Source organism: Benincasa hispida, chromosome 10 (assembly GCF_009727055.1).
Source record: "Benincasa hispida cultivar B227 chromosome 10, ASM972705v1, whole genome shotgun sequence".
NCBI lineage: Eukaryota > Viridiplantae > Streptophyta > Magnoliopsida > Cucurbitales > Cucurbitaceae > Benincasa > Benincasa hispida.
Window position 1 is genome coordinate 3854122 of NC_052358.1, and position 14763 is coordinate 3868884.

General features: G+C 31.5%; 1 protein-coding gene across 1 annotated transcript; it reads left to right on the top strand.

The window, feature by feature from the left end:
* Positions 1-9109: 9109 nt before the first annotated feature.
* LOC120087755 (probable F-box protein At2g36090) lies at positions 9110-10455 on the top strand. Its single transcript, XM_039044642.1, has one exon. The coding sequence runs from the start codon at positions 9264-9266 to the stop codon at positions 10308-10310; it is 1047 nt and encodes a 348-aa protein (XP_038900570.1). The 5' UTR covers positions 9110-9263; the 3' UTR covers positions 10311-10455.
* The last annotated feature ends 4308 nt before the right edge of the window (positions 10456-14763 follow it).

A 14763-nucleotide genomic window follows, 5' to 3' on the forward strand; every position in this document is an offset into this window, starting at 1 on the left:
CTATCGTTTGTCTTGTGTGTTGGCCGTAAGCCACAAGTATCAACCCATTTGATTATGAAGCTTTTGCTATTGTTGATCTTGAGTGATTCTCTAGATCTTATTGATTTGTTGTACTATATCTTGCAAATGGATTTTTATACTTAAGGGGGCGCTAAGTTTTTCCTAATGAAGTGGTCTTCATTTGAAGATGGAAAGATAATAGTTCTTGGTGAAAAAGAGTCTCACCCTTAGGGGAGCCTAAGTGATCATTTACTAATATCCTCACACTTAAGGGGAGCCTAAGTTTCAATAAGAGGAAGTTTCACACTTAAGGAGAGCCTAAGTAATCATTCACGAAATTAAGTTATTTGTTATCACTGTAATTATCTTTTATTTATAAATAAGTACAACATTGTAATCATTTGACTTTATATTAGTTAAATTATCTTTTCTAGGTACACTACCCCTAAGACATAGGTGGTGGTAACCAAACTTTGTTTTCTTTGCTTTATTTTTCTGTGTGTTATCTCTAATGTTCTTAAAATTGATGAAACATTGTGTTTAACAAGTTTTGTTGTGTATTAGACGACTTTTATTTCACTTTCACTTTTCTTAAGTCTCAAATTTAGTCCTTCAAAATTAATTTTTATTGTAATTGATTAGATAATAATAATATTTCTCATACAAAAATACACAATATGTAAATATATTTTCAAAATTGATAGTAAAAATGCTAATAAATAATAAAATATATTAAAAAAACAACAATAACTTAACAAGTAGGGACCAAACTTAAGATTCGTTGATAATAGATGAACTAAAAGTGAACATTTAAAAGTATTGTGAACTAAAATGGAACAAATGCCCATTTTAAACACTAAACTTTTAGAACAAAAAAAAATCAAAACTTGGAATTTAATACAAAAAAACGGAATTAGAAAGAAAAAAATTCAAATGATATATTTATTTTTATTTATTAATTTTGAAGAAATTGGCATCAACATGGACCGCAAGAGGATGGGGCAACGCCGCAACGGTGCCGACTAAGACTTGAAAATAAAACGACGTCGTTTTAGTGGATGAGAGAGAGACGCGTTCACCACAAGGCACGTGTTATGCATGCGCCGCGCTCTAATTTCTTCAATGTGCTGAATATCCTTTTTTTTCTTTTAATGAATTCTACATTTTAAAAAATAATAATAAATAAAATAAAATTTAAAAAAGATTATTTGATATGGCTAGTATTTATCCTTATATCATGCATGGACCATATATGTTAATTAAAATGAATAGAAAAATCTTGAAATAAATGTTTGTTTTACATGCATTTTCAATTATTTGACCTATTTTAATTCCCCTGTGGCCATGGTCGAGGTACTACCTGTACGGCCTATATGTCATTTTTTTAATGTAGGTTTAAATATTTGTCTTTTAATCTTTCAGGAAAAAAGAAAAGTCTTTTAATTACAATTATCGTAGTAACCAAAGATTTCACAACTAGCATACGTGAGGGTCGTTGTTCAACGAAAAATTCTGTTTTGAGTTTTCTTCCAATCTCACTGAAGAGTTTTTCCATGTGGGTGGGTATTTTGGATATTAATTTGAGTTGGATTTTTGGCTTAAGGTGCGGTTTTTGGTCTACCGATTTCTACCATAAGTGCTAAATAACTCAACTCTATCAATTTTAATAGTGTTTACTATTGCACTTTGTATATTTATCAAGTAATTTTATTTTTCTATCATTCTCTCATCCCTTCCTCTTATGGTTCCAATTCAGCTTCATCGTCAACAGGCTTGAAGCCCAAAGGTCGACTCAAGTGCAATCCAAATCTGATCTAAACTCGATCCACCTAGTCCAATCAAATCCATTTATTAATTAGATTAGATTATGTATGCATATGTATGTATAGTTCTTTTAATATTACTTTTTTATGTATTAAAAAAGTAAATGTTTTGAAATGTTTTAAATATATTTAGATATATCGTAGTTTTTAGTTATCATAAATTAAGGGTTAAAAACTAATAAAACTACAATTAAATATTAAATAAAATTGTATAATATCGGTAATTTTATCTAGTAAATTAAATAAAAATATAGAATAAATTTAATTTATTTTAATATAGATTTAATAACATTTTCATAAAAAATTATATATTTTTTAAATAATTAAACAATTAATATTTAATGTGCTAATCCAATGGACTAAGCTTAACTTTGATCTAAAGAGTCAAGTCCAAGTGTCACACCCCCTCCCGAGCTCACCTCTTGAACCTGAAAGGAAGCTTAAGGACGGCAGATATCACTCTTTCGTGATACCTACTGTCCATCTGAACTTTTTGCACTCATTATCTTTATGCCAACGATATAAATAACAATTGTTTGACTAAACTCATTTTATTACAAATAGTATAACGTTTATACAACTTCTAGACTTAACTACAAAATTTACAACAACTCTAAAACCGAAAGTGTGGTTGTGGCATGGCAGACCTTGACCTTAGCAGCACCCTGGAACTCCTCATCTTTCGCTACCTAGGAAGAAAAACATGAAAGAAAAGAATGAGCTCCAAGAAGCTCAGTGAGTGGTAAGCAACTTCTAGAGTTTCTTTCAACTAATAATAATACAAGCATATCACAATTACGAGGTTAACATCCAAACCTCAGTCTCGAATGAGTTTGTTCTAAACTCTACCTACACGCACAATAGATAGTTAAACTGATACTATTCATAAACGCATACTCTCTTGTATTCCCTATGTGCACATAGATCCCCGCCTATAGGCTCAGAAGCTAGGTCTGTCGGCCCTCTGACCATCCCATACGAGGTTCTTCTCACAGGCTCAGGAACTAGGCCTTATGGCCCCTTGACCATCCCGTGAGATTCTGCTCCGGGTTTAGGAACAAGGTCTGTTGACCCCCTAACCATCCCGGTCACATATTCTCATTCTCATTCTAACTACTCATTCACAACATAAACATAAACATGACAGATATGCTTGAGACCTTAAAGGAAATACCACTCACCTTGATTGGCAGGAACTTCTCTCTTTCCAAGTTCCTTAGTTTCCTCTGGCTCCCTTTTGAACCCTAAATTCCATATTCATTTCAAAGCTCAAATTACTCATCATTCCAAACCTTTTTTTTAAGATACTTCCTTTTACAAACTTGTTTTCAATTGTCTTAGAAGGCTTACCTTAAAATCTCAGCTCAAAACTCCTCGTGCTTTGGTTGGAATCTTCAAATTATTAAGGCTATCCCAAGCTTACTTGAGAGCTCAACCCTTCTGTCTTTTCCTCACTCTTCAGTTCGATTCCTTTGAGTTTTTTCTCCATAAGTCCTGACTTGAAAACTAGACTCTCAAAGCTTTCAAGTGGCTTTAGAATCACTCAAAACGCACAAGTAGTATGGAAGAACTCCTCGTTCTAAGTTGATGCTACTTCATGACCTCACTGTCCGATAGCATCTCCACTTCTTGGAACCAGTTGATCAACGCATGGTCTTGCTATCAACTCATGCTCTTCATGATCAACGCAAAGCTTCTTCCGAATCTTCCCTCAGACACTCTTTCTAATGTCTTTTGAAGAGAATTTGTGTTATGAACTGAAGAGAAGCCTTATAGTGGTATTTATAGGCCTTAGGAACTGATCCTCATCATCTCTTAAGGCTTCCAATTCATGACACCTCCTACTTAGAAACTTTTGGAGTGTCTGCACCTTGCTTTACCACCATCTACTTCCATGCCACTTCTTACTTGCATAAAGTTTGGGTTGTCTTCCTCATGCATAAGTCTTCCTTGCATGAAACCCTATTTACCCACCACCTTCTAACTTAAGCTCAACCTCTTCTTGGTTTAGCCACTTGTCCGGATGAATCTATCAGCTCATAGCTCTCTTATCATCGCATCCTTCCAATTATATGGTCGCATGCTTACTTGATCATCGCATCACCCTCCTTTGTACCACACTAACCTCAAGTCATCGCAAGTCCTTGCTTGGCCGCATACTCCTCTCCTCGCATGGCTCACCCTTTGGCGCATGCGTTCAACTAGCACTATGACCATCACGTCCCTTCCATCACATGCTACTCGCCTTTTCATATGCATTCACATGCCCTCGAATGTCCTTGGCACATAGCATATCACCATCGCATACCAACCCTTAGGTTAAACTAGGTCTCAATTCAACGCCTCATGGTTTGTCTTACCATCGTCTAGCCTCTTGCTAACGTATACCTTATGACTAACGCAAACATGCCCTTGTTGCTTGCCAATGCCCATAGCCTCTTGCATAAGACCAGCACATTCCCATCTAACCTCGCAAGCCCCATCAACGCATTCAGCACATATGCACCCATCGTCGTGTAGCTCTTGCACTCATCGTGTAGCTCTTGCGCTCGTCGCTCACTGCCTCAATGCACGTCCAGCCTCAATCGACTAGCTTTGCACCCATCGCATAGCTCATCGTCTAACGCTCTCGTTCTCGCTCATCGTCTAGCGCTCACGCTCATCGTCTAGCGCTCATGCTCATCGTCTAGCGTTTATGCTCATCGTTTAGCGTTATCGTGTAGCCTCGCAAGCAGCTATGCGATCGTCCGCACGCAATGCTCCAACGCCCAGCGCCCACACTCGCGCACAACCGAACGCATCCTTGCTCACACCTGGCCCATCCTCGTCACTCGATGGCCCTTCCTCGTTGCTTGCTCACACAACCTCTTATCATCCCAACACATGAGCAGCCTTTGTCATGGCAATGCTTGGATAGCGCCTCATGCCAATGCTTTAGCCAACATGCGTCCATACCTCACAAGCTCAACGCATGGTTTTCCTTGGCATCCCTTATAACCTCTACAAACTTGACCTCATTAGAGCCTTATGTGTTAATGTTTCCTAACACCAAACACATGGTTTCTTTTTTACTTCATACTTAGCCAAATTTTTACTAGTTAAAATCTATTCCTGTACTATTCACATGGTTAAAGCTCAACCCAAAACTACTCAAAAGTCTATTCTAGTACTTAGAATTTTTCTTCCCTTCAACATAAGATTTAACTTATACTTGGTTTATTTCCTTAATTACTTGCTTAAGTGGGGTAAGTGGGGAAATTGAGATTCGGGTTTCACACCAAGGTGGGCCATGAGCCAGGCTATTGAAAGTTGGTCAGCCTGATTCAAGCCCAACACGATGCCTTAGACCCTTGGGCTTGCGCATGAGTCTTCGTTGGACCTTCACTTTTTAGGGCCAGGTTGGATCAGGCTGGCCGAATGATGAGGGTGAGTTCCAATGACTACCCATCGGGCATCATCGGCGACAATCATTATCAACGACGTGCTTCAACAACCACCTTTGGCACCAAACTTCATCAACCACCTCCGACAACGACTACCTCGAAGGAAAAGTACCTTTGTCAATCATCTCTAGCAACTACCTAACATATAACTTTGTCCGACTACCACCTCTTGCGGCCAACTTTGACAATCACCTCCAGTGACCCACGCCAACACAATGCATTGATCATCTCTAACAACTAACTCTATCGACCAACTTAACCAATCATATATTGGAAAAAAAATAAATAAATAAAAATAAAAATTCTTGCCCTATGAAAGTGTTCTTAAAATACAAATTGAAATGATTAGTTCATGGTGTTTAGTAGTAGTCTTACATAGTAATTTAACATTGACGTAAACACTTTAAGCATTTAGTCAAACCAAACAAACTTGTGTATAAGAATACTTTAAAAAAAATGTAACAAAACACATTTGGATTTTTTTAAAAAATAATTTGTATAAAAAAAAATTAAATGCAAATGCATTTTTTGAATTTCACTGGGTGTTCACCTTGACTACATTTGTTGAGATTGTCCACTTCTTTGTTAGACTACCGAAGATTTTCCGACATGGCTAAGTCTATATTGACAAAATTGTAAATGTGTCAAGTTTACGAAAATATTGATTGAAGTGTCAATAAAATGTATAGTTTTGAAAAAATATATATAAAATAATAATAATAATATATATTCAGATCAATAAAAAAAAATCTTACACTTTCTATAAAATATTAAGTGTTTATATTATAAAATATCAACCGTTGTAAAACGAGGAAAGAAAGGAAATTCACGACTTGTCACCATTGGATAAGAATTTGGTTGCTTTACACCTACTGTGTCGCCACGAGAAGACATTTTAAATATTTTGTGACAGATTTTTTAATACGGTACCAAGAACAACTGTAATATTATGTCATCATATTAATTAAATAAAAATAAAGAAGATATAGAAAATTAAATTTAATAGATTTTATACTATTGTGGTCTCATATACCTTTTAGTATTTGTTTCGATATGAATTTGGATCATGAATCGCCTATTTTAGTCCATATACACACACTTTTAGTTTTGATTCATTATACTATTTCAGGCAGTTTGAAAAAAAAAAAAAAAAAACTATTATTTTAGTCCATTTTTAATCTCAATTTTTTAATCACGAATTGGGATATTAATACTTTTTTTAAAAAGAAAATACTGTTATAACTATATAATTAGGGTCTAGGTTATTTATAAATTTTAAATTTAAACCTCATCATTTATTAGTTAAAATGAACATTTTTCAAAGTATAATGACTAAGATAAACGTTTTAAAAGTATAAAAATAAAAATGAAAAAATAATAAATAAAAAACCGCATAGACCAAATCAAACAATTAAAAGTACAAACTAAATGAACATACATGCTACACAAGTATTTAAAGCAGTTAAAAAAAAATAAATATGTCAAATTACAAAAGATATTCCTAAATTTTGTTGTATTAAATCTTGTTCTTTTAAATTTGTATCGTTATTTTTTATCTTTTATGAACATTTCAAATTACTGTAGTAGTAGAAGTTTGTTAGTATATGACATTGAATGAAAATTGATACTTGAAACATTGTAATAATGAATTGGAATAATGTGACAGTATTTGATTCATAATTTATATAGGACGATTGAACTACTAATCTTGTAATTACCAATACAATAAGATACCAATTAAACTATACTCAATTTTGATAACTTATATTGAGCTCACCATCACACCGTTTCAAATTCAATTTTCATCCGACATTCAATTGAATTTCTACCCTAACTAATTTTTTAAGAAATAATATAGTTTAAAAAAAGAAGGAGAGAGAGGAAAAAAAAAAAGTGTGAACAGTGAAGAGTAAAAGACACCCAAAGCTGACTGAGTAGGCAAATTAAAATGGGTGTGACAAGTGACAAGTGGACACTGGACAGCGTAACGGAAATCAACGAAAAGACAATTTGACCAAACTCCACCTCTTCCGGCGGCTGCTTCCACTACCTTCCTCATTCTATATGTACATTTTTTTTAAAAAAAATGCCATTTTTATCCTTTTTAACTATTAAATTTGTTTAATTTTAATATTTTTATTTTTATTTTTTGAACTTTAGTTTTCGTAATTTTAATAAATTTTTAATTTAATAAAAAAATTCTAAAAAAAAATCAATTTAAGATTTATTGGAATTACAAGATTAAAATTGGACAATTAGAATTTACATACATTACAATTAAACAAATTTCAAAATAGTTCTAATAACCATTTTTCTGACCTAAATTTTAGATTCAATTTTTTTTTTAAAGAATTTTTTAAATTCAACTTTACAAAGTGATGCAGCTTAAGGTAACATGAGTTTCACTTTATAATTAAAACATCACCATTAACAAAAAAATGTAGTTTTGAATTCTTCTATCAATGTGTAATGTAAGAAAAAAATCTGATTCGACTGACATATAACTTATTCTTTTTAAGGAAAACATTCAATCCTCCACCTTAAGTGAAGTAAATAAATTATATATATATTTGATTAGGTGATAGGTTATGGAAAATGCATTTTTTCATTACTATCATATGATATTAAATTTATCTTCACTCATTAGTTTAAATTTTTGGATCAATCAGTGATTTAAGATCCTCATCTTTGTTCTCTATTTTTCGTCTCATTTATTTTTATTATTGTTATTATTATATATAAAGATATTATTGTGTTTGAATCACTTTAAACTCTTATATTTTGATAAGAATATTATAACAATAATTTGATATGCTCGAATAATTTTAAACTTTTATACATGGATAGTTAAATAATTTAATATGGATTTTTGTTTTATTTCATCTAATAAGTTTAAGAAATTTTCACGAGGAAGTAACCATTTCAATGAGATTCATAATGGAGAAGTAACTATATTATTGATTTTTTATTTTTAAAACTATTTTGATGATTTTTCCTCAAAAAAAACTAAACCAGACATAATTCTCTACAAGCGACTCGACTACCACAAATTTCTTGTGGGAAATTTTAGTCCTAATCCCCACAAAATTAAACATGGAATCTCATAGATAAAATGAGTCACGAAAAAGTCATCTTCATCGTTGTCTTGTTCGATGAACGTCTCTAATCTCAAATTTGATATTTATGTCATCAACATGATTTCTTATGTCATTGTTGTTAAAAATTGAATAGTGATTCAATGATTTAAAAAATGATGTAGGGTTAGCATTGAATTAATAATAATATCATGGAATTGAATTAGTTTATAAATATAGGAACCTAGGTAAAACATTTTAAAGTTTGAATTATTACTATCTTTAGCCAGACATAGGGTGTTTGACAACTAATTGTATATGATATAAATTGCAATAAAATAGTGAAATCAATCATTTTTAATTACATTACAACCCTCAACTCAGAAAGGAAGTAGGAACTTGTACTTTATTACTAGATTTGACCGGTTAACTAACTAATTAAGTCTTCATTGCATATGTCTATTTATTTGTAATTCTCTAAAATCATCTTCAAACCATATAATTTCACATAAATTTAATCTATGGTAATAAAATATGTAATTTATAATTTAATTTCAAAATGGGGACAAAAATTTATAGCTTGAAATTCATGCAATAAAGAGCTAAGATATTTTGAAGAGATAAGAATGGATATGGATTCCAAAAAGTGGAATAGAGAGAGACCTTTAAAAAATTCAAATCATAAATTATAAATATCTCAAAGGGAATCCCCTGAAGAAAGACGGTCTTGGTTTCCTTCTTTTCTTTTTCTTTTTTTTTTTTTTCCCAAAATGATCCAAAAGTTTTGGGAAATAGCAATTCAACCCCAAAGTTGACTATTACTTTGGGAAATAGTCCTATAAAAGCTCTCAAATTCTTCTCCGTTCCTTTATCCCCAAAACTTCATTCAACAAAGCAAGCCTCAATCGAAAAATCAAAATATCATGCCTCCTCTTTCTTTTCCCTTTCACCACCGTCCCTCCGCCGCAGACGACGACGGTGACGCCATTGCCGCCCTCCACTCCGACATCCTTCAAACTCATATCCTTACCCGCCTCGACGGCCCGGCTCTGACTTCCGCCGCCTCCGCCTCTTCCCGCTTCCGCCGTCTCTCCAGCGAGGACCAACTCTGGCGCCGCGTTTGCTCCGCCTCCTGGCCGTCAATCACTCATCCGAAAGTCCGGCAGGCCATCTCCGCGTTTCCTTCCGAACACCAATCCTTCTTCTCCGACGTATTTCCAGTGCTCGATTGCCGGTCTCTCCGTTGTGACCTCGATTGTTCCTCTTCCTCCTCGACTTCCGAATCGATCTCCGCCGTGGACATTCATTACAAGGACAAACTCCTCTTCTCAAAAGTCCATTCAATCGGAACGGAAACGAATTGGTTCCTGTGTTCCCCTTTCCGAGTAGACCTAATCGATCCAAAGGATTCGATTCCATCGGCGATTAGACGAAGCGAGAAATACGAAGATTGGTTAGGGCATTTAGAAGAAAATCTAAGGGTGAGTTGGATTGTAATCGATCCGAATAAGAATCGAGCGGCGAACATCTCGAGTAGGGAGGCAGTGAAAGTGGGACGGCATTGGTTGTCGGGAGACATACAAGTGCAATACACAACGGTGATGGGAGGCGATAGGAAGGCGGGGTGGGCGATGGAGATGGTGCAGTGTGCGGTGGTGGTGAGTTGCGGGGAGAAGGAGGAAGGGATGGAGATGAATGTAAGGGAGGTGAGTATGCAGATGTTGGATATGGAAGGGAAGCATCTGAATGGGAAAGAGAGTTTGGGGATTTTGGGGGAAGCCATGGAAAGAGGGAAGAGAATTAGGGCAAAGAAAGGGGAAGGGAAACTGAAATATGAAGAGTACGAAGAATTGAAGAGGAAGAGGAAAGCCAGGAAAGAAAGGATTGAGAATGGTTTGGATATGCTCTGTATTTTTACTGGAATCTCCATTCTTTTTTCTTTCTGCTTCTTCATCTTCCTCTCCACATAGATACCTATATTAAATTAACATCACAAAAATATACCCTTCTTTATTCTTTTTTTCTTTCTTTTTCATTTTTATACCTTAATGTGTACATATTTCATGAAACAGATGAAATTATTGGAAATTTAGTTTATATCATCTCTTTTTCTTTTCCCTTCTTTTTTTTATTATTCTTTACCTTATTCGTTTCGGTCAAGGTTTTTCTTTCTTTTTCTTTTAAATAAAAAAAAAAAGTCAAATTATTTGTGGTGATAGAAAAAAAAAACACAAATAAATACTAATAAATTTCTATCAACGTATGTCAATAATAGACTTCTATCAATTTCTATCCTTGTAGATACTGATCGATTTCTATCTATTTCTATCTAAGAAAATTAAAATTTTGTTATTTTATATAAATAGTTTTCTTTGTTTTTGTATTTGTTCGAAAATCTCCATTTGTTTAAAAAAAATTATCTAGTTTTATATAAACCTAAAGTTGAATTTTTTGTTGTAAGATACAATTTATGTTTAATTTTTTTTATCTTTTAGTTCTAGGTTCGAATTTTTGGAATTTGAGAGTTTTTAGTTGAGAGGCTATATTTAAATTATTCGAAGTACATGGATATGGTCAGAGTATTCTTAATAAAGATATATTTTCTTTATGAAAGAAAAAAAAAAAAGAAGTTTTTAGGATGCAACAAGTATTGGTATTTTGGAAATACTTATAAAATACTTATTTATTATTGTTATTTTTTTTTTATGAGGTTCAAGATTCAATAGTTTTGAAACCTTTTACTATAAAGGTGTAAATATTTCTATATATAAAAATTTTCGTGCTTTTTTCTCTACTTAAAAATTCACCTAATTTATTATATTTGGCATGTAATATTCAAACTCCATTACAATAACATAAATCATAATATATTCGAGCAATTTGACATTCATATATATATATATATATAGCTTGCGTTGAACCACAACTCCTCACTCTGTCACTTCCAAATAAAGCAAAGCAAATTGACAACATTTAATAATGACAGTGATATTATTAAAATATCATACAAAACTATAATAATTTAGAAATTAGAGAAAGAAAAAAAAATTGGAATCAGTTTTAAATTATGGGAATTACAAAATGCATGATTAGTTAACCCTTTTTAAAGTACTTATTTATTTCACCTGTGAATTTTTAAAAGTATCTAATATATCAAATTTTCAAAGTAAAAAGTATCTAATAAATATTTAAAAAATTCAAAAACCAATTGCTCCATGGTCCTGGTTGGTATCCATTTCATTTTTTGTTTTTGATTTCGAAAATTAAAAAGCTATTTTTTAAATTTTCAAAAGTTTGGCTTGATATTTTAAATCATTGGTAAAAAGTAGATAACAAATGAATAAATTTAGAGATATAAGTAGTGTTTATAAGCTTAAATTTCAAAAACAAAAAACTTAAAATCAAATGATTATCAAACAGAGTCTAAACTTTTAAAATCTTTGAATTGTTTAAAATTTAATAGTTCAATTGAAAATTTAAGTATTTGAATATAAAATCACTATAAATCTTTCAAGACTCAAATTTGTAATTTAAGATGTTTTTATTTTCCTTGTATATACAGAGGATGCGTTTTTTCAAAAAGATTTAATCAGAAGCTAGAAAAAGAAATAATAAAAAATATAAATGTATGTACTTTGTTATGAATGAAGCCATAGAAATTTGAATCTAAAATAAATAATTTCAAATGAGATTATATAATGCAATACATCCAATGACTATGGAATAGGAACCATTCAAATATGTATACGATAAGGATGAGGAAAGAGGCGTCCATTTTCCTCTTCCCCTATTTTCATTCATTGGACTTAGAAGAATTTTATTGAATTTTCTGTTTTTCTGTGTTCATATTAATAATTTTGTTTATAAATTGTGTCATTAAATATGAATATTGGAAGTCGGTGCCTATTAACATCAATACTTACAAGTGGGCTTCGGCCCACGTACCTTTATTAATCAGCGTTCTATAGTAAACCATAGGCCGTAATTTAATTAGAATCACTAATATTTTATTCCAAACAAATATCATTATCAGTCAAAAATTTATAGGATTAAAAATCTAGAGTTTCAATATTGAATTAGGTGGTAAAGCGATTTTATAAAAGATATCTCAAAAAATCATTTTACATTTTGGCCATTCACTATTTTGGCACATTGTTTATCGATATTTTACTCTACTTTCATCTTGTTCGACTCATGTTAGATGTAATTTCATCTTTAAAATGTTAATATAATCTTAACAGTATGGATTAAAATAAATATTTTTAAAAATCAAGAACTAAAACAAATATTTTTTAAAATTTAAGGACTAAAGCATGATAGGATTTAAATTAAATTTGTATTTATGAAGTACGAGTGTCTTTCTCCGTGGGACCGTCACAAATTGAAGGAATAGTCATTGTTTTTCAATGTTTGTTCATAGTATGTGACTATGTGATAAGATTGGAATCATTATTTGATTTTAACTCCGAAAAATATTATGATATTATTGAATAATGGATATGGCTAAACAACGTGGCTAAGTCTAATCAAAGATTTTTAAAAAAAAAATATCAAACATGCATCCAAGTAATCATTTTTTTATAGTACACAATGGGCAAGAATGAAGAATCGAATTGTCGATATTAGATAAAATATCAATTTTATCAATTGAGATATGTCTAAATTGGTATATCAAAGTAATCAATAGACAAACATCGTTACATTTTCTATTTTATTTTAATGGAACAAATTTTTAAGTCAAAAGGTAAAATTGAAATTTTCAAAATTAAGTACAACATAATTGAAACTTGTCCGAAAGATTAAAAAGCTTTTAATCCTCAAACTTTCATATAGTAATGATCTAATATTTGAACTTTAGATGGTAATGATTTAATTCTTATACTCTCAATTTAATTTTAGTATTTAGTAATGTAGTTCGTACATTTTCAAATTTGTAATAATTTAATCCTCGTTGTAAGAAAAAAACAATTTAACCTCGTAAGAAAAAGCTTATTGATCTTGCTATGCAAGAAAACTCATTGAATCTTAACACAAATTTTCACGATAAGAATTAAAGTCTTGTTTGAAAATAAAAAATTACTTCTAAAATATTATTCTTGTTTTGTTATCTATTTTTTAGGTGTCTTCAAAACCAACGCCAAAATTTGGAAATAACTTATTTTTATATATATAATTTGATTAATAATTTAAATGGTCGGTTAAGAAAAATAAAAACCATGATAAAAAAAGTGGTAAGAAAAAAAAAATCAAATGATTACCAAATGAAAAAAAAAATTATTAAAAATTTTAAAGTATAAAAACTACATTCTTCTTAGGGCTAACAAGAGAAATAGAAAATTCTAAGGTTTCATTTGGAAAATTGACAAAAAGGTTTCAAAATTATAAAAGTAACAAAACGAATTTATATAGTAGAAAATACTAATTAGTAAATGACAAAACCACCATAAAACAACAAAATTAAGTATAAACGATAATGTAAAGATATAGTTCTTAAAAAAAAACTCAAATATCACAGATACACTCTACCTAAACATTCTAGAACCACAAATACACAATATCTAAACATTTCAGAAGCAAGCAAAAATTAAAAATCATTAAATATGGTCCTTAACGCTTCCAGGTGCCTATAGAATGTGTGTATGCGAGGGAAGATCACAACTAGGTGGTGGGGGTTATTAGAAACTTATGGATGTCTACAACGACGAACTTCCTCCGAGATGAAAAAGAGCAAAGTTGATTGTACCAGTAAAGTTGTTATTGGCAAGTGAGTATTTGAAAGAATTGCAACTTCAGGATGATGTGACTATTAGAAATATGATTGCGTTTGACATCAAACCAGTTGTAGGGAGTTTCATCGTCTTCATTCCATGTGACCACTTTGATTATAAGATCTTACAAGTCAACTTTAAACACTATCAATCTCAGAACGTCATTGTTGAAAACGATGTTCAAAGTAGAAACAAAAGCATGAAACATGTGTGCGAGCAAAAAAAGTTAGCGACCTGGCGAGGGTGGTTGTCAAAAGCTAGCCAAGACGATGGAATTCAAGGAAGGGTTGCTGAACCAACAATTGTATTGAGAAAGAGAAAAGGAGATTTTTGGGGCCGCTAAGTGAAGAAGATGAAGAAAATGAGATTTAGAGTTTCTTTTCGTTATCTACTACTGCTACTATTAATAATAATAAACTGAACGAAAAAAATATATTTATATATACATGCACATGTTTCAAACATTTAAAGTATAATCCCCACATATATATATTTATTTTTAAGCACAACAAATCATTTTACATGTTTTTACATGAAAATTTGAAAACATTGAAAATATGGGGAAAAAATATCAAATTAATTTGATAACAATATGTATAAAATAATGAAAAGAATATTTAGATATAATTGAATTTGAAACAAACATCTAAACAAA